The sequence below is a fragment of the Corythoichthys intestinalis genome, chromosome 21 (assembly GCF_030265065.1).
Source record: "Corythoichthys intestinalis isolate RoL2023-P3 chromosome 21, ASM3026506v1, whole genome shotgun sequence".
NCBI lineage: Eukaryota > Metazoa > Chordata > Actinopteri > Syngnathiformes > Syngnathidae > Corythoichthys > Corythoichthys intestinalis.
Window position 1 is genome coordinate 37,193,728 of NC_080415.1, and position 21,550 is coordinate 37,215,277.

Sequence of the window (21,550 nt, forward strand, 5' to 3'; positions counted from 1 at the left end):
TGTTCTCACAATACAGTGGTATCAAAGTATTTGAACCTTTTGGAATTTCTCACATTTCTGCATAAAAACATCAAATGTGATCTGAATTTTGTCAAAATCACTCAGATGTAAAAACAGTGTCTACTTTAACCAAAACCACCGAAACATTTATAGGTTTTCATATTTTAATGAGGATAGCATGCAAACAATGACAGAAGGGGGGAAAATAAGTGAACGCTCTGCCTAAGGAGACTTAAAGAGTAATTGAAATCAATTTTTACCAAACATTTTAAGTCAGGTGTGTGCCCAATCACTGACGATTGGTTTAAAGCTGCCCTGCCCACTATAAAACACACACCTGGTAAGAAATGTCTTGATGCTTGATGAGAAGCATTGTCTGATGTGCATCAAGGCTCGGTCAAAAGAGCTGTCTGAAGACCTGCGATCAAAGATTGTTGATTTGTATAAAGCTGCGAAAGGATACAAAACCATCTCTAAAAGTCTGGATGTTCATCAATCAACAGTCAGAGAAGTTGTCTTCAAATGGAGAAAGTTTGGCACTGTTGCTTCTCTCCCAAGGAGTGGTTGTCCACCACTAGGTAAAAGAGAACCCTAGAGTGTCAGCTAAAGACTTACAGAAATCACTGGCACATTCCAATGTCTCTGTGCACACATCAACTATATGTAAATCTATGGCCAAGAATGGTGTTCAATGGACTCCACTAAAAAACATTACTGCTTGTTTAAAGTTCGCAAAAAGGCACTTGGACACTCCACAGAAGTTTTGGCAAAATATTTTGTGACCTGATGAAACCAAAGTTGAATTGTTTGGGAGTCACACACAACTTCATGTGTGGAGGAAAAATGGAAAAGCTCACCAACATCAACATTTTATCCCCACCGTGAAGCATGTTGGAGGGAGATTCAAGAATTGGAGCTGTTTTGCTACCTCGGGGCCTGGTCAACTTGCAATCATTAATGGAAGTATGAATTCAAAAGTTTATCAGGATGTTTTGCAGTAAAATCTGATGCCATCTGTCGGACAGTTGAAACTAAAAAGAAGATGTATGCTGCAACAAGACAGTGATCCAAAACACAGAAGTAAATCAACTTCAGAAATGTTTAAGAAAAACAAAATATACACTCTGGAGTGGCCAAGTCAAAGTCCAGACTTGAACCCCATTGAGATGCTGAGGTATGACCTGAACACAGTGATTAATGCCAGGCATTACAGGAATATAACTGAACTAAGGCAGTTTTGTAAAGAAGAATGGGCCAAGATTAGTCCTGATCGGTGTGCCAGACTGATCTGCAGCTACAGGAAGCGTCTGGTTGAAGTCACTGCTGCCAAAGGGGGAGGCCACAAAATATTAAATGTAATGGTTCCCTTACTTACTTTCCCCCTTCTGTCATTATTTGCATACTATCCTCATTAAAATACGAAAACCTATAATGCAGACAGTTTTTTCATCTGTGTGATTTTGACAAAGATCAGATCACATTTGATCGTGATTTAATGCAGAAATGTGAGAAATTCCAAAAAGTTCAGATACTTTTTCATACCACTGTATTTTCCCCCAAAATGTTTGAATTTGATGTTAAAAAACGTATAAAACTACCCATCAGATTCGATGAGCAAATACCCGTTTTGTTGGGGTTTTCCGCAACCCAGGCAATAGTGATGCCACCGATTTCAGAGTCGCTAAAACGCAGGAGGAATGACCCATTGGGTTTTGACATGAGCATATCCTGTGCCTGCTGTTTGTTCACAAAACCCAGGATGGCCCTGCAAAATTTCACAATTTTACAGTATTTATGATATATTAGATGCTTCTACATCTGTACATTAACAAACAAAGGCTGCTGTTTTCCATTACCCATCATTCCAATGGGGCTTGAGGTGTTTCTTCATAAGTTCCATGACTCCATCAAACCACTGCCAAAAGGTGAAGTTGCGTCCGGGTAAATTCTCCTGTTCAAAAAAGCCGAGTTGAGAGTAACTACGCAGTTTCAGGAGTATCGATTCACCTTATCAAACTAAATACTGAGAGTGGAAAAATGATGGACTCACCCTGTTGAACTGTGCCCAAGATATGGTCATGTTGCGGTATTCCTCTGGGTTGTTACTTGTACTCGTGAAAGCTTTCTGTGCTAGGAAAACCAGGTTATTCTCTGACAGGCCGCGGCCACTATGCATCTCTGCCTTGTACTTCATATCTAGGGCTTCACATAGTTGATTCCATAATACCTTGTCTGGTACAATGAAAGGCACACGACCCTGAAGACAAAAAATACAAACTTAAAGAATAAAGAAAGAAAAGTTTAACGATACTGTCATGTTTATTGATAGCAAAAAGGCTTTCACGTGTGTAGCACTTTACAACTATTCAAGGTGCCTTAACAGTCTCCTATTTGACCTTCTGATAAAGCTTCAGAACTAATTGCGAGTTCAGTATCTTACTCATGTTCTGTCTACGTATTATATGGGCACCATTAATGAACGAGTTTTCATTTAATTCGAATCAAATTCATTTTCATACATAATGCACACCTGTAAGTGCCTCAATATAACACATTTTTTCATTACAGGATTTCACCAACATATTAAAGTTTGTGGCACCCCGCCACAACAAAATAAAAGTCGCCACGCCTTGCAAATGAAATGTTTAAAAAAAAAAAATTCAGGCCGTTTCAAACTAGCGCTAGCCAAGTGTGAAGGGTTCAGCGGCAACCTATTCATTGCGTATTGTATTGTCCGTAACTAAGCGCGGCCCCCTTAAGAGACGATCGGACTCGGGAGCTGTGATGCAGGGGGAAGTGAGTAGGAAGAATGGGAGAACGGGTGAGATAGCGAGAGATAGCATCGCATGTCGCGGCAGCCCGCTGTGATTTTGTTATTGTTTTTCTTTAGAGTTGCACGATAATTATCGGTCTGATAATAGGAATTATGACGTCATCCCAATAAATCCAATAACATAATTTATCGGCCGGATAATATGTAATATTTTTGGCACGGTGTCGGGGGATTGGGATGTGTGCGCGTTTATTTTGTTATTGTTTTTCTTTAGAGTTGCACGATAATTATCGGTCTGATAATAGGAATTATGACATCATCCCAATAAATCCAATAACATAATTTATCGGCCGGATAATATATAATATTTTTGGCACGGTGTCGGGGGATTGGGATGTGTGCGCGTTTGTTTCGACTCCTGTTTTGCAACAATGCAAAGTTTTGTTACAATTCTAGAGGCCGTATTTTTCCATCACTGAGTGATAAACCTTACTACGGCAATTAGCAAATGTTTGCATTTTACAGTGGTATGTTTACAAGTTCTTGAGAGGCCTTTTGGTTATTGACTTGCTTGCTTGCTGTCCTATAATTGCCAGGTAAAGAAAGTTGTTTCATGGACCAAGACCGCAAAAGTCTCCTCTCATGTTGCACCAAATGTTTTATCTCCTGACAAAGCACAATACCTTTTGGGTTTATGTATCAGATCAGTGCTCATTTTTCAGTGGAATACGTCGTCAATGATATTGACTGATTGACTGTGATTGACTGAAATTATATTTATTTGAAAAAAATAAATATGGGCACTTTATTTGAAGTCAAAACTCTTCTTGTCTTTGTTTTGTTCATTATAATAATGTTCATGTCATCATGAAAATTCTGATTAGGTCAAAGTCAAATCTATGCTAAATCCACCACTAGTATTTTTGACCTACAGGTGTTCAAAAACTCAGGTGAATATGGATTTAAAACTTCTATATATATTATCGGTTATCGTATTGGCCTTGAGGAGCAGGAAGTTAACGATATCGGTTTAAAAAAATGGATATCGTGCACCCCTATTTTTCTTTATTATTGTTATCAGACGGATATACGCAATCACGGCTGACGTAACTTTGATAAATGCACTTTTTTTTTCAAGTTTTTATAAATGCCCTTTTATTCCCCAAAACTTCACCTTCTCACCAAAACTAGTGAAACTCTTTACACGTCTATTAGAATTTTCCCCCTACGGGCTTCTCCGCCCGTCTGCAGGGCTGTCGCGCGCCCCATTGGGCGCGCTTGCTGCTGGGTGCGGTAGGGCATGCTCGGGTTGGGGGTCCTGGTGCCGGGATTGGCGATGGGGCGGCGTAGGGTTGGTCGCCAACGGGCTTACATTCATAAGAGATTCACATGATTACTGGGTTCTAGATCACAGAACTGATTTGTGTACACTGTCTTTCAATCACTTAGTTTATAGACACCTCCATCCCCGTCTTTCACTGGCCAATAGGCCCCCACATGGTGTAAACCGGAAATACATCTCGCGTACGATGGCACTAGCATATTAATTATTAGTTTAGATGTTCTATGTATTTCTTGTTGTTGTTTGTGTATGTGTTTCTTTTCTTTCTTCACTTGTGTTGCTTTTCTTCTGTCCCCCATAAGCCCTTCCTGTTCGCTGCTTTGTCATAATAAAAAGGTATTTTGAATGATCACAGTGGGAGTATATCAGACCCTCAATGTGAAACATTAAAACTGTTCAGACAACCCGGGCACTTAGACTACCATTCTCTGTGTCAAACAGTTGAACAGGACAGGTTAAAAAAAAAAAAAAAAAAAAAAAAAAAAGATTTTTCCCCCTACACCTTGAAATGGGTCCGTTAATAGAAGGACTATTATTGTTGTGGTATTGTAGTACTTATTCGGACCAAATAAAATTAAAAAGAAGGACTACAACGGGGGTCTGAAACCCGCAGCTCTAGTCTTTAGTGCTGACCTAGTGGCTCCCTGGAGCTCTTTGAAAATGGAAAAAGATGGGGGAGGGAAATATATTTTTTGTTTTAATATAGTTTCTGTATGAGGAAAAACATTACTCAAACATTAGTAGTCTTGTGGTGCGTCATTCTCTATAGCAGGGGTGGGCAAACCGGTCCTCGAGTGCCGCAGTGGGTCCTGGTCTTTGTTCCAACTGATTCAGCACATACACAGCATAACCAATGAGGTTTCAGTGGAAACAAGGAGCACCTGACTGCAATCAACTGATTGCACTTGTAAGAAACCAGATTGGTGAAAGGCTGTCCTCATGATGGGTACGAACAAAAACCCGCACTCACTGCGGCCCTTTGTGGAATTAATTGCCCACCCCTGCTCTATAGCATGGGTGTCCAAACCTGTCCTCAAGGGCCGCTGTGGGTCCTGGTTTTTGTTCCTACCAATCGAGCACAGACAGTTTAACCAATGAAGTTTGTGCTAAAACAAGCAGCACCTGACTGCAGTCAACTGTTTACACTGGTGAGACACCAGATTGGTGAAAAGATGTCGTCTTGTTTTGTAGGAATGAAATCCAGCACCCACTGAGGCCCTATGTGGAATAGTTTGGACAACACTGCTCTATAGCATTCACTGCAGGGAAAAGAAACATTTAATCATAAAGGCTAATTACGTATTTGTAGCCAACTTAGTCATTTTGATAGTAGGCTAATATAGCTAATATCAATACATACAGCTGGTGTTTTCATTATAAGGCTTATACAAGGCTTTTAATTTTTTTGCTGCTCCAGACATATTGTATCGTTTTGTTTTGTTTTTTTTGGTCAAATATGGCTCTTTCAACATTTTGGGTTGCCGACCCCTGGCCTACAAGATGTAAATCGTACTATTGTTACGAGAAAAAAAGTCATATTATCACGTATGGTAACGTAGCTGTTATAAGCTACACTTTACGTACATGTACCGTAGCTGAGAGCTATGACATTAGCCTGGCTAATGAGATATTTGAAATTTGTTATGGTTCTTCTTTTGATATTGTAATTATCATTTTATTCGCTATTTGTTTTACTATGATTATGTGTGTTCCTGGAGCAGTATAATCCAGCTATGCGCTAAAACTATTCCACGTAGGGCCGCAGCGGGTACAGGATTTTACTCCAACAAAACATGACCGCACCTTTTCACCAATCTGGTGTTTTAAAGTGTAATCAGTTGCAGTCAGGTGCTGCTTGTTTTAGTAGATACCACATTGGTTAAAAGGTCTGTGCTTGATCGGTATGAACAAAAACCGGGACCCACAGCGGCCCTCGAGGACCGGTTTGGAGACCCCTGCGCTAACGAATTACGTTTGAGGTCAACTCACTGGTTCAGCGAAGGCATTGTCCCAAAGTACTGTTGCTGTGGCATTGTTGTCCTGACTACCGTGGACTATCACCACCACGGGTAGTGATAAAGTCTGCAGGTACAAGCAAAGAATAGGGGTAAGGGTAACAGGAAAACGGCTTGCAGAGAATGAAAAAGCTAAAATTCACCATCCAGGAGAGATATTGTGAAACAATCATTTTAAATTTTAAACAACTGTTTAAAAAAAAAATCCCTTACTTTGACATGGAATACTAGCTCATTGCCACCGATGCTGAATTGCGATTCAAACAGAACCGTGAACTTTTCCTCAGTCACCGACTCTGCACCGCGACGGTCCGAACGCTTGATTCGCTTCAGAGACTGCACACAGGGATAATCAAATAATGATTTAATTTCTTAATACATTGACATAGAGTAAAACTTATGATACTTTATAGGTACAAATAAAAATAATACTGACATGCACGATGTTTTTTTGGGAACGTTTGACCATGACTGTATGTGTAAAAGCTTGGTTATGAAAACATGAATTCTTTCGAACTGCTGAAAGCATTGTGATTTTTTGCTTTATCTCAATATTTCATTAGAAACATGAAAGGTATTGAAACTGGAACCCTACCATGTTTCTGAAGTGTGCACTGAGAGTGCCTGTCGCCTGGTGATACTCCATCACACAGTTGTTGTTAAGAATTTCACCGCTGCTTTCACTATCAATGGGGGAAGAAATTCGATGATGTCATGAATGGAACAAAATAACATTTTTTGTCATCTCACAATGCAGAGGTGAACCAAATAGTATTTATAGTCATAGAAACAGCAATGTCCTACTTTTTACCTGTGTGTGCTTTCATTTTTGAGTAGTGCTTTGGCCTGTTGCTCACTCACAATGACAGCCTTGACTTGAGGTGGATTCATGTGGACATTGAGCTTCCCACCCACCAAAAGTCGCACTGTTGCCGCAAACTTGGTGTGGGTTCTTAACACCTGGGGCGGTTGTTTTTCTATGATGAAGGTGCTATAAACAGGGGCGTATTAATATTAGGGGTGTGGGGGAAAAAAAAGAAAATTGAAACGGTGATATATCGCGATCCTTTGTAGCCCACAAGTTTGTTTCTGGTGTGTACCAGATTGTTTCTGGTGCGCACCAGAAAAAATTGGTAAACATTAGCATTATATACAATTTAAGCTAGTGGACTTTTGCTATGCAAGTTAGCCAATTGTTGTAAACATTAGCATTATATAGCATTTAAGCTGGCAGACTTTTGCTATGCAAGTTAGCCAATTGTTGTAAACACTAGCATTATATAGCAATTAAGCTAGCAGACTTTAGCTATGCAAGTTAGCCAGTTGCAACAACTGGCTAACTTGCATAGCAAAATTCTGCAAGCTTAAATGCTAAATAATGCTAATGTGTACCAGATAGCTTCAGAGTGCGCACCAGAAACTATCTTGTAAACATTAGCAAAGCATTTAAACAAGCGGACTTTTGCTATGCAAGTTAGCCAATTGTTGCATTGCATTGTTTCTAGTGCGCACCAGAAACTATCTGGTAAACATTAGCATTATATAGCATTTAAGCTAGCGGACTTTTGCAACGCAAGTTCGCCAATTGTGGTAAACATTAGCATCATATAGCATTTAAGCTAGCAGACTTTTCTTATGCAAGTTAGCCAATTGCAACAATGCAACAATTTGGCATTTAAGCTTGCAGACTTTTGCTATGCAAGTTAGCCAATTGCAACAACTGTCTACCTTGTATAGCAAAATTCCGCTAGCTTAAATGCTAAATAATGCTAATGTGTATCAGATAGTTTCTGGTGTAGACTAGAAACAATCTGGTAAACATTAGCATTATGTAGCATTTAAACTGGCAGACTTTTGCTATGAAAGTTAGCCAATTGTTGCATTGCATTGTTTCTAGTGCGCACCAAAAACTATCTAGTAAACATTAGCATTATATAGTATTTCAGCTAGCAGACTTTTGCAACACAAGTTCCCCAAATATTGTAAACATTAGTGTTATATAGCATTTAAGCTAGCAGACTTTTGCTATGCAAGTTAGCCAATTGCAACAATTCAACATATAGCAGAACCAGGCATGAAAATGGGTCAGGGGTTAAAAAGGTGAGAAGGGTGTGGAGGAAATATGTTCCAGTACACTGTACACCCCAACAAAATATTGAGCTCTGTCGACCCACACTGTGTTTCAGCAGGGCCGTGCAGAGACCGGTGGAGGGGCGGGTGCTCGTAGATCAAAAGGGGCACATGAACAAGTATTTAATACACCTTAAAACAACGTAACTTCAATTTTAACAAGCTTTAGATAATAATTGGCTGCGACTGTGACATACTTTAATTGGGAGGGGGCAACAGTGAATAGAAATCAAAACTGTCAGCAACACTTTCTGGCTGTGACTCAGTCAGTCTGCCTCTTTTCTTCCTTCAACCTCTGCATCAAAACTTCCTTCCTCAACTTGTTAATCTGAGAACAAACCACATCAGATGGTCACTGAGCCACCAACAGCACAGTTTTCTTAAAACTAATATTTCATTATTATCCTTACTTAACAACTCTAGCACCTAATGATTAATAAAGCAATGACATAAAAATCTTATAGAAAAATAACATTGTAATTGTGTTTATAATTGTATTTAATGCCCGACTATCCTTGCAAACTTGTTCTTACCAGGTCTGCTATTCACCCAGCTGATGAGGTATCCACTGCCTTTAGTAGCCTCATCCAACTCCTTTTTTTATCCCTCAATCTCCTTTCCCTACGAGGCATGTCTATGTAATGAAATATAAATATTTTTTAAAAAAAAAACAAAAACAAAAAAACAGACTCCCCGGTGGCTTTTAGTTTTAAAGCTTTCTTAATTTCTTTCTCTCTCAATAGCGATGGAGGTAGATTTGTGTTTTTATTATTCAATCAAAAAACAAAGTTACTTCTATCAAAAACAAAGTTGCTTCAATCAAAATACAGTATATACTTTTAATCCCCAAAAAGTCACTTCAATAAAAAAAATTGTTTTTGATTGCAAAAATAAATTTGAGACAAAAAAAGCATTTGAAAACTATTTTTCTTGATTGAAACAAATCTTTCCATTGAAGTAAAGTTGTTTTGCGTTTGGGCCACATTTTGGCTAGGACATTTGTGTCTTTATTATTCAATCAAATAAGTTGCTTCAAACAAAAAAATATATATAAAAAGAAAAACTTTGCACATGTGTCAATCACCGTTTACCAAAGCCTGAGAGGGTTTGAGTAGACTCACTATGAAGCATTTAATAAAGCCAAGCATTTTCTTACTACTTTATTCTTGTTTAAAAATAATTCGGTGGGGCAGTAACATGTTTAAAACTTATCATAATTCTTACATTTTGAAGTGCTTGAAAACTATTTATAAATGATACTTTGGTGAAAAAAGTGAAAAAACATGTCATATATATATATATTTTTTTTTCCAATGTGAAATCTGAATAAATGCATTGTACACGCACGAAAAAATGGGGGGGGGGGGCGCTACTTCGCGGTTTTCACTTATTGCGGCGGGTTCTGGTCCCCATTAACCGCAAAAAACGAGGGATCCCTGTATTTCTGAAAAGCTTTAAGAAGCAGGACTCATTCCCACCACTCGTCGGGCCGCTGTTGTGCCGACACCGGCCGTCAGCTTAAATCCAAGCCGAAAATAACGCGTCTCCGGCGGACGACGGGAGCGATGTGAGGCGCCCCCTCCATCCGAGAGCATGCCGCTTAATTTGACTCAACAGTGTGTTTCTTCGTTTATATTACCGCTAAATACACAAGCTTGACGCCAATTTAACGGGAGCTATTTTTTTTCATGGGAGATTTGGCTAGCTCTGGCAGTGTTCAACGCAAGCTGCAACGAATGGCAGTAACTTTTTTATATCGCAAAATGTGAAAACGATTGAAACCATTCCTCACCAAATTCAATCTGCTGGCAAATACAGGCAAGTGTGTATGCTGCGCTCTGGTCTGCCCCGGTGTGGATAAGGCCTGCTTTTTGTTTTCGCAGCTTTGCAATGCAACCAAAGGCTCTCCGAGCATTCCATGTACAGTAAGGAGTGCGCGCGTTTGGAATAATGGAACGGAGCTTGGGCCGATGATTGGTTCTCGTCAGCGAAGCATCTAGAAGGATTTGCTGACTGTGTTCTTAAGTGCTCAGTTTACGTTAGGCCTGAACGATATATCGTTTAAACATCGCCATCGCGATGTGCGCATGTGCAATAGTCCCATCGCAAGGACGTGCGATAGTTTTTTAATTTCATTTTTTTTAATCCACAAACGTTTGTTTTGAGGAAGGAGAGGGGGAAAAAAGCGCACAGCTTCTCTTTCTCTCCAGCAAGTCATCGGCTCCTCCCCCTCCCCCTGCAACAGCGGAGTGGAGGGAGGAGGGGCCGAACAGCAGAGCGGAGGGAGGAGGGCCCGTTCTCAAAGTGAAAGCAAGCAATCAACACGTTGGAGGAGCAAGGAAGACTGTATCCAAAAGGAGTTTTGGAAGTATTTTGGCAAGAACAAGACTATAAGGGACAAAAAACAGCCCTGTCGACAGTGCCTCGCCATGGTTGCCTCAACAAGAAGTAATCTGTCAAACATGTGGGACCATTTAAAACGCAGGTATCTATGCATTCCTGCTACGAGCTCCCCATCAGAGGCTTTTTAGCACAGGTGGGAACATTGTTACGTGCCAACGTTATTGTCTCAAGCCTGCTATAGTGGATAAACTAATAGTCTTGGCCAAAAACCTATGAGACCCAGTTGAGAATTGCTGAGCAAGGAAGGTGGACGATATGCAGACAAATACATAACACAGCTGAAGGAATGTCTTTTCTTCTTTTAATGTGACAGCTATCAGGAAGGCAGGAAATTTGGGAGTTAAAATGGTTCTGTTATTCATCACAGTTATTTGCAGTTATTCAGTTCAATTATTTACAAGTTCAATTGAGTTTGTTTCTTTTATATTTAAATTTATTGTAAACCGTATTTTTCAAATAACTATATATAGTACAGCTGCACATAAAGTTTTGATACTTAATATTTTTGTTGAAATATTTTTACAACTTTGTTGCCGTTTTGCAGTTTTATATTGTTATATTTTGTGTAAACAACTCAGGGGACTAATGCACTTGCACTTTTATTAGTCAGATTTAATATTTAAGTTCAAATATGTTGACAACTTTGTTGTTTAACTGAGGTTTTTATGTATTGTTATAGTTTGTGAACTCTTTTGTCATATTTAATATTTTTGTTCAAATATGTTGACAACTTTGTTGTTTTACTGAGGTTTTTATTTATTGTTATAGTTTGTGAGCAACTCTTTTATTTGTCATATTTAATATTTTTGTTCAAATATGTTGACAACTTTGTTGTTATTTTACAGAAGTTTTTATTTGTTATATTTTGTCAAAAACTAAGGGGACTAATGCACCTGCTCTTTTATTTATCATTTAATGTATTTGCTGCTGTTGAAGTGTAAAATATTGTATTCAATAAATGATCTATTTTGTGCAGACATGACTTCCTGGATACCTTCATACAGAAATCTTCATCATTAACAAATTAAACGGTATTATATGAATACACTGTGGTCACGGTGTGTTATGTAAAGTATTTCCAAACAGCTATTCAAGTCATTTAGTGAAAATTTCTTTAAAAAAGATAGATCTTTTTTTTTTTAATATCGCAATATAATATCGCAATATATTGCAAACCTAAAAAAAATCGCGACAATAGTTTTTTCCAATATCGTTCAGGCCTAGTTTACGTACTAAGTTAATCACATGATGATAATAATAATAATAATTAAATAAAACCTCCCGACCCCCCCCCCCCCTCCCAAAAATGAATTTCTCCTCGGATCTATGCAATTCACGTAGGTCGCCCTTTTTGACTTCAAAACGGCGAATTTCGCCGAAAGGTGAGAGATTTTCATGCCTGAGAACAATTGAACGCTATGCTTCCCGAGGTGGTTGTACGGGCTGACAGGACAGACAGGTACGGAGCCCCTAAAGGGACATCGAGTATAACCACCACGGGAAGCATAGCGTTCAATTGTTCTGCTATATGTGATGTTTACGTTTTGCCACTGCACCTTTCACATAGCCCAAGAAGGATGAGGTGCGAGTTTCACCTTGTGACCAAAGCGGAGATGATATCAGTGATGTCGGCATTGAGTTTGTTCAGCACGTCTTCCATGGAGCCTGGCAGAGGAAGTTGCTGAGTAAGATGTTCGCAGCGTCGAATCTGCTGCCGATTTGTCCAGATTAAATCGGCCAATTTTTCACACCTGAAAATATGAATACACGGACACATAAAGGTCTACTTGGACATAAGAATGATTTTTAGGCAAAAGGAATCCCTACCAGGACTGAAGAACATCTAGTCCTCCCTCGTGAGGACCCCCGTTGCCAGCTAACTGCTGCCTCCTCTTCCACTGTATGAGCTCCTCATCTAAAATCAAAGTTTGTTGTTTCCTCAAAAGGCTCAGGGTCTTTTGGTGTTGTTCTGAAAGGTCCTGCAAACGCACAGTTAACCTCAGACTGAGAACACAAGCTTTGGATTAACAGAGGGCAAATACAAAAAGAGCACTAAGCATGTGTCGGTGAGTTCTCATAACAATGTAAACAACTACTACATAAATTGGACAACAATGATGAAATATCTGAAAAACTAGAAGATGTTTGCTATCACAAAAAATGATTCCAAATCTGTTTTATCCTGATTTTGGAAATCAAAAGCCCCATTCAGACATATGCTGAACTCCAGTTAAGTCCTGGGATGTAAACAGGTAACCCCTATGTCTGAAAGCAATTTCCCGAGTCGACACGGACATTAAGCAGGTCACGTCCTAGTATAATGACAATCGTCCCGCCATGATATATACAGTGGGGAGAACAAGTATTCGATACACTACCAATGGGAAAACCCATTGGCAGTGTATCAAATACTTGCTTTTACCACTGTACGAAGTTAGTTTTCGTGCTGCGACCCGGGAATTAACGGGCTGCTTTCATTCATGTCGCGTCCAGGTTAATTCCCGCGTATACAGTGGTATGAAAAAGAATCTGAAACTTTCGGAATTTCTCCCATTTCTGCATAAAATCACCATCAAATGTGATCTTTGTCAAAATCACACAGATCTAAAAACAGTGTCTGCTTTAACTAGCAGTTTTCATATTTTAATAAGGATAGCATGCAAACAATGACACAAGGGGGAAAATAAGTAAGTGAACCCTCTGCCTAAGGAGTTTTAAAGAGCAATTGAAACCATTTTTTACCAAACAATTTAAGTCAGGTGTGTGCCCAATCACTGATGAGTGGTTTAAAGCTGCCCTGCCCACTATAAAACAAACACCTGGTAAGAATTGTCTTGATGAGAAGCACTTTTCTAATGTGCATCATGGCTCGGTTAAAAGAGCTGTCTGAAGGATTGTTGATTTATATAAAGCTGGAAAAGGATTAAAAAATCATCTCAAAAAGTCTGGATGTTCATCAACCGACAGTCAGAGAAGTTGTCTACAAATGGAGAGAGTTTGGCACTGTTGCTTCTCTCCCAAGGAGTGTCCGTCAACCAAATATGACCCCAAGAGTTCAGCGCAGAATACTCAGAGGTAAAAAAGAACCCTAGAGTGTCTGCTAAAGACTTACAGAAATCACTGGCACAGTCAAAAATCTTTGTCCACACATCAACTATATGAAAAACTATGGCAAAGAATGGTGTTCATGGGAGGCCTCAACAGAGGAAGCCTGTGCTGTCTAAAAAAACACTGTTGCTCGTTTAATGTTTGCAAAAAGGCACTTGGACACTCCACAGAAGTTTTGGCAAAATATTTTGTGGCCTGATGAAACCAAAGTTGAATTGTTTGGGAGTAACACACAAGGAAAAAAGGAACAGCTCACCAACATCAACACTTCATCCCCACTGTGAAGCATGGTGGAGGGAGCATCATGATTTAGGGCTGTTTTGCTTCCTCAGGGCCTGGACAACTTGCAATCATTAATGGAAAAATGAATTCAAAAGTTTATCAGGATGTTCTGCATGAAAACCTGAGTCTGTCTGTCGGACAGTTGAAGCTACGTAAAAAGAGGATGGATGCTGCAACAAGACAATGATCCAAAACACAGAAGTAAATCAACTTCAGAATGGTTTCAGAAGAAGAAAAAAGTCAAAAGTCAAGTCCAGACTTGAACCCCATTGAGAAGCTGTGGCATGACCTAAAGACAGCGATTCATGCCAGACATCCCAGGAATCTACAGCAGTTTTGTAGAGAAGAATGAGCCAAGATTAGTGTGCCAGACTGATCTGCAGCTACAGGAAGCGTCAGGTTGAAGTTATTGTTGCCAAAGGGGGGCGGCACAAAACAACAAATGTGATGTTTCACTTACTTATTTTTCCCCCTTCTGTCATTGTTTGCATACTATCCTCATTAAAATATGAAAACCTATAAATGTTTGAGTGTTTTTAGTTAAAGCATACACTGTTTTTTCATCTGTGTGATTTTGACAAAGTTCAGATCACATTTGATGGTGATTTTATGCAGAAATGTGAGAAATTCCAAAAGGCTCAGATACTTTTTCATACCACTGTATATAATGGCGGGCTGATTGTCATTTCCTCTTTCTTGGCAGTAAGACGGAAATCGGTCAACAAACATCACAATTATCAACACGGCAAACTGGAAAAATAACTAAATTAGATTGCTACTGGATCTTAGAGCCGAGGATGAGTTATCAGCCATTTTGGAAACTTGTGGTTAATTTGGGTATTTCATTGGAAAACTGAGACTGTATTATTATGCCAAAAACTCAATTCTGAAAAATGGGTCGGAGTGACTCATTTTGACGTGCTGGATCCCATTAGTACCGCCAAGGAACCATTCGGTTTGGAGACGAACGAATCCAGTGTGCAAGTAAGGCTGTGAATTTTTACGTGAAAAAGGTAGGGTCTATATGTGTCTGAACCATTTCTTAAGAGCATTTTAAAAAAGTTTCAGCATTTTATAGCATTTGAACTAGCGGACTTTTGCGATGTAAGTTAGCCAATTGTTCTTTTGTTGTACATAGATCCTCATTTATTTTATTTTTTTTAACCGTTTGAGGCTCAGCTCAGTTAATTTAATTTTTCATGTTCCTTATCCGATTACTCGATTATTCGAACTAACGGTTTATCGATTAATCGACTACTAAAATAATCGATAGCTGCAGCCCTAGTCTTGTTGCACATAAGTTACATTTTTTTTCCATACATTTAACATTTGTTTTGAGGCTAGTCATTTAAGGGTGGAGAGTGGAGACTCCTTGAGTTGTAAACCAGTAAACTTGCCAGCAAAGAAATTATAATAACGTGGTATAGTCATACAAGCCTGTATTTTTGTAATGTGCTGGCCTCTCTGGCGAGCCAGGCCTCCACAGTTGCCCTCTTGCTTTGTAGGGGGGTTTCCCGTTGGGTGCGTTCAGCTGGAGGCAGGGAGCTAAGGCTGCTCAGCTGGGCTGACCAAAATGGAATCAAAATTAGAGCCAGGAAAAAACAGGGAATGAATAAGCACTATTTAGTGGTTTAGATATTTAACTATTGTGGTTAGTGCAGTGTAATATACTGTACCGATATGCCACGATATAATACATTTTTAATTACCGTAATTTTCGGACTATAAGGCACACCTGACTATTAGCGGTGTGGCAAAAAAATCGATTATTAGATGCATCGAGGTACGACATGATGTTATGATGGATGCAGGTAAAGTTACTGAGCCAGAGATTTACTCCTGTTCAAAAGACTCGAAAATAAATTTGTGTATGAGACAGGCAGGGACTCGGCGGTCGCGCTTTGGGTCCTCTTCTCTGCGCAAGCTATTTTTCAGAGCGAGAGGGGGAGAAAGAGAGATAGTTCGTTTGCAGTTTTTGTGTCAAATTTTAGTGGGTGGTGGCTTGTCAGGTGCTCCTTATAGTGCAAAAAATATGGTAAATGTGTTGTTTTTTTCCCTTTAAGAACACATAATGAAGTGAATGAGTGCATACCCTGGATACGCAAGTTCTCCTGGTACTGGATGATAAAGTACTCTTGGCTGTGCTGCAGCTTTCTCAGTTCATTCTCAGTCTCCTGCGTGGCTAGCCGGAGCTCTTCAAAGGCCTGATTGATCTGCTGATGGCGCTGGGACAGACTGTCCAACGTCTGTCCCCCTATTACACAATTTGCCTGGACATGAAGCAGATCAGAACCTCTTCAATAACAACAGTAGACGTGATTTTTTTAAAAAATCAATCCTGTCCTGAAAACATTCTGACTCATTTCATTGCATTTGCAGAATTTACAATATATTTTACATGTTGTTTTTTCATTACAGCCGCTAGATGTCGCTGTTAAATAGCATCCTCCAGAAGAAACTGCATTTATTTGCTGAATGCTCCAATTTTTTCTAGCAGTCAGCTGTAATGTTTATAAAACAATTTATACTTTCTGCACTTTATAATTTTTTCTGCTCTATGCTGCAGGTTTATTTTTTACAATATCTAGGTCAAGTGGATAGCTTGCACTTTGTTTGAAGCAACACTCGGTAACTTCTCAACCTTTATAAAATATTTATAACATTTATGACAATATGTCGACTGACAACTAGTTCAATGACACCTCTTTTATATCTTGTCTGTATCGTTTTCACCGGCACTAATTAACTTAATGGGAGTTGGCAGGAACCCCGCCACATAAAAAAAATAAAATAAAAAATACAAATGTGCTGACTGCTTCACGGCATACGTCACTCGCCACTCGGCTAACCGTCATATGCTATGGTTCATCCACAACTGGATTCATTACGTTATTACGATTCATCCTTCACATAGCTGTTGGAAACAGAAATGTTGTTTCATCCATCTGCAGGCGACTGGGAGATTGATTTTTGATTGATTGATGATTTTACGACACTGTGCGGGTGTGCACTGGTCCTCATGGGAAACGTAGCTCTGGTCCTTATGGGAAACGCAGTCTTTCTTAAGGCAAAACACTACCACTCTTGTCGACCGGTGTCGCTAAAAATCGACCAAAACTGAAATGTTACCACGTGTTGCTTCATATCTTTTGTTTTCCTACTTCTTCGGCAGCGTTCGTAATTAGTAGCCATTCTGGGAAGAGCGACCGCCAGTTGGAAACAAAATCTCAAAGAGTACATATTGCGCTGTGATATTTTGAAGTACTCGTCAATGGCTGCACAATAGTAATTCGGGATTTTTCTATAATACATTGGAGTCTGTTGACTCAGAATTTGTCCTATTTATTTATGGTCTCAAAATTGTTGTACCATAGCTTCTGCAGCAAGTACTTAGCTGTTTTTGATTAAATGCTAAAGTCAATTGCTCGACAAGGTGCGAAACTTACATTTGAAGCTTCCTGAACCAATCGCTGCTCGGAACACAAGATGTGTTTGATGCAGCGCACTAGCTCCAAAGGACAGCGGTCATAAGTACTCTGCATTGAACAGAAATTTTTAAGAACATATTCACAATCATGTCGGTATTCAAAAATGAAAGAAAAATCAAGCTTCATTAGCACTTAGTTCTGAAAGGATATTACAACATATTGTTCCTTTACTGACAAGTCTAGCTTACTTTTAGCTGGTTTGCATAGTGTCCTAGCTTGATCTTTAGAAGAAAGCCATCTTCTCCTCCCTGAAGCTGGGCTTTCCTTTGGAGCTCTGCCACCAAGTTGTCCAAAAGACGCTTGGCCTTGGCTTCCTCAGCTGGGTTGCCCAACTCGATTGAATCCCTTTGAAATTAAATCATTTGTAAAAGACAGTTTAGCCAAACTACATCCATTTTAAAGGGACTGTACAGTTTGTCACTTTTTTACTCATGACTGCCACCTCTGGCCTAAGCATAACTGCAGCTCCTGCATGCTTGTGCAGGCATGAACGTAAAGCAACGAACATTTGGCCCATCAAACCAGTACCAGAAATGTAAAAACTAGAGATGTCCCGCAGGTCCGATCACGTCATTTTCAAAGTATCGGAATCTGCAAACAAATTTCGGACATACATTTTTTAAATATATATATATATATATATATATTTTTTTTTTTTTTTAAATTAAATCGTTTTCTAATTGTATTTCACGTTACAGACATAATATGTTACACTCATCCAGAGTCTTTAGCTTTGGCTTTAGGTAGGGTTATCAAATTTATCCTGATAATGGCGGTAATGAATTTTTTAAAAAAATGTATCACGTTAAAATATTTTACGCAATTAATGCATGCGCTGCACGACCCACTCACGCATTGTCACGCTCAATCTGTAATGGCGCCGTTTTACGTATATAGAGAGCTAAAAGGCAGTGTAAAATGAGTAGAGTGAATTTTGGAAGCCTTTGGAGCCTTTTGTTAATTGGCTAAAGCCTTACAATCCCTCTCCCTACGATTAGAAATATCGTGGGAAGCAATGTGGGGAAGCAAAGTAGTAATTGATCCTTTTCTTAACACCCTATGTTATTTCCTGACACAGAGAAGATATATCAATTGGTAGCACTACGCACAGTCATGGTTCCACTTCCAGTCATGCATTTGGGCATTTACTGAAAGCTCAACAAATACACTAGATGCCTATATTTAGTCACAATATACAAAGTCACATTTGTCCTTTAAGAATTACAAGTCTTTCTATCCGTGGATCCCTCTCACAGAAAGAATGTTAATAATGTAAATGCCATCTTGAGGATTTATTGTCATAATAAACAAATACAGTACTTATGTACTGTATGTTGAATGTATATATTCGTCAGAGTTTTATTCATTTTTTTCTTAATGCATTGCCAAAATGTATATGATCGGGAAAAATTATCGGGAATGATTGGAATTGAATCGGGAGCAAAAAAAGCAATCGGATCGGGAAATATCGGGATCGGCAGATACTCAAACTAAAACGATCGGGATCGGATCTGGAGCAAAAAAAACATGATCGGAACAACCCTAGTAAAAACAGTTAGTACTAAGTAGACATGTCTCAATTACCGGTTTCAAGGTATACCGTGGTATGAAAACGTTTCAAAAGGTTTCAAAACCGCAAAAAAATTCCGTCATACCTTCCCTAAGGTATTAGCTATTTTTATGTCCCAAAAAGTAAGGCTCAACCTTCCCCCACTGGTTGTTGCTCAGTGTCAGTGAGTCAGCTGTGCTACATGATGGCTGGAGGAGGTGAAACTTCTGAATTTTTTCCTCCGATCGACGAAAACAAAATCGCTGGTGTGGGAATACTTTGGCTACAGAAAAGTTACAGACGGTCGCGGCTTAGAGGAGCAGGGCCAACCGACATGTAAATAATGTTTGCAGAAGGTGGCTGCCGAGGAGGCAATACCTCCAATATGATTTCGCATTTATACAAAATTAAAGATTAGTGAATGCTGTTTCCCACCAGCTAGAGCTATCTCCAGCATGTTTAGTGTGTCTAGCGGTGGTAAAACCTGGTGTTTTTTTTTTTTAATCTCCGGCAACTGTCTGTGTTGAGAAAGACAGTGTGTGTATAATTTTAAACATGATACCAGTCATAAACACGTGCTTTTTATTTAAAATAATGAAATTATTTTTGTTCTGATGGTAATAAGGTTGAGCTGTAGCTATGGGTTTAGCCTCATCCAAAAGATTTCATTTATTTTAATTCTATTTAGAATATTTCGTGTCTTTTTTTGTTTGTTTGTTTATTCTAACATTATACTTATGTTCCAATTTCCTAATATGTCTGAGAAATAAAAATCCTGTTCAATGGAAAAAAAGTTGTTGTTTTTTTTTTAAACCCAGATATCTCAAAGTAACACATTTTAGAGTTGTAATTGCAATACCGTGATACCGTGATGTTTTGGCTTAAGGTTATCAACCGTCACAATCTCATACGGGTACATGCCTAGTAGCATAGACTTCATAATAATATTGACGGGACACAGGGTGCAGGGCCGATTAATAGGGGACCTGCACTGTTGTTGGCGTGGCCGTCAAAGCTGACCGAGTGGAATCACAGACAGCTTTTTTCGTCGAAAATTCTTGTGAATAAATGCTTTAATCCCTGAATTCTTTATAAATATGTACGTAAAACAGTCTCGATTCATGGTTAAAAGAAAAAAAAAAGCATTCATTTTACGTAAATATAATAATAATAATAATAATAATAATACATTTTATTTCTAGAGCGCTTTTCAAATACACAAAGACGCTTCACAAGAGGCATGGGATTACAGTACGATAAAAGGTATTAAAAGGATTAAAAACTTAAAAGCACAATAAAAAGAGGTAAAAAATATGACAGCTAGGGGTTATGGTGGGTAAGAAAGAGTGAACAGGTGTGTTTTCAGTCGAGATTTGAAAAGTGATAGAGTAGATATGCTGCGGACATCAGGGGGTAGGGAGTTCCAGAGCTGGGGGGCGCAATGACTAAAAGCTCTGGAACCAAGGGTGGAGAGGCGGACATGGGGGACGGAGAGGGGGGGAACAGAGGCAGGGCGAAGTGAACGGGTTGGATATGTCGAAGTACGGTGCTAGTCTGTTAGTCAATGTGGCGGTTGCCATATGTAAACAAAGACATTTTCCGGTGAAAATTCTTGTGAATAAATGCTTAAATCCCTGAATTCTTTATAGATATGGACGTGAAACCGTCTCGATTCTTGGTTAAAAAAACAAACAAAAAAACGTGCAGTTAGCATTTATTTTACGTAAATATTGTGAACTATGATGCCAATGCCGTAGTGGCTAATTTCTCCCATTGTTTTTTTCACGTTTCAAAATGGACGTAAAACAGTCTAGATTCATGGTTAAAAGCAAAAAAAAAAAAAAAAAAAAAAGCGCAGTTAGCATTTATTTTATGTAAATATTGCGAACTATGATGCTAGTCAGTAAGCAAATGGAGCAGCCGCCATGTAAAAACAAAGACTTATTTCCATTGAAAATTCTTGTGAATAAATGCTTAAATACCTGAATTCTTTGTAGATATGGACGTAAAACAGTCTTTATTCTTGGTGAATAGAAAAAAAAAAAAAAAAACGTGCAGTTACCATTTATTTTATGTACATATTGTGAACTATGACGCCAATGCCGTAGTGGCTAATTTCTCCCATTGTTTTTTTTCACGTTTCAAAATGCATGCATGGTACGAAAAATATAATAATTACCTTGAATCCTCGAACGAATCACTCCTGAGACAATCCTTCCCGTTTGTATGCGGTACAGCTTTCTTACTTTTTCAACTTAAATCTGGCATAGAATCGCTGAATATGTTGACCGACTGCGAATAACTGAAGCGGACTGGAGGCGTTGCGCAGTGGCTGACGGTTGTGACCCGTCAATACAATTATGAAGTCTATGCTAGTCGTATGTCTAAAGTGGGTTATAAAAGTGTTTTGTCAAGCGGAGACTGGGCAAGGCTCGGTGAAAGAACGTTGACGCGCACAGG

General features: G+C 39.0%; 1 protein-coding gene across 1 annotated transcript in view; it reads right to left on the reverse strand.

Annotated features, from left to right (window-relative positions):
- Nucleotides 1–21,550, reverse strand: part of LOC130909393 (signal transducer and activator of transcription 5B-like) — a 35,614-nt gene that overhangs the window by 12,932 nt on the left and 1,132 nt on the right. Inside the window, exons 3-15 of the mRNA XM_057825786.1 lie at nt 17,730–17,886; nt 17,500–17,589; nt 16,146–16,323; nt 15,487–15,617; nt 12,491–12,642; nt 12,259–12,414; nt 6,942–7,121; nt 6,726–6,813; nt 6,344–6,466; nt 6,105–6,197; nt 2,051–2,257; nt 1,857–1,951; nt 1,623–1,765 (exon numbers count right to left, since the gene is read on the reverse strand). Coding sequence (XP_057681769.1) covers nt 1,623–1,765; nt 1,857–1,951; nt 2,051–2,257; nt 6,105–6,197; nt 6,344–6,466; nt 6,726–6,813; nt 6,942–7,121; nt 12,259–12,414; nt 12,491–12,642; nt 15,487–15,617; nt 16,146–16,323; nt 17,500–17,589; nt 17,730–17,886 — 1,793 coding nt within the window. The remainder of the gene's footprint in view (nt 1–1,622; nt 1,766–1,856; nt 1,952–2,050; nt 2,258–6,104; nt 6,198–6,343; nt 6,467–6,725; nt 6,814–6,941; nt 7,122–12,258; nt 12,415–12,490; nt 12,643–15,486; nt 15,618–16,145; nt 16,324–17,499; nt 17,590–17,729; nt 17,887–21,550) is intronic.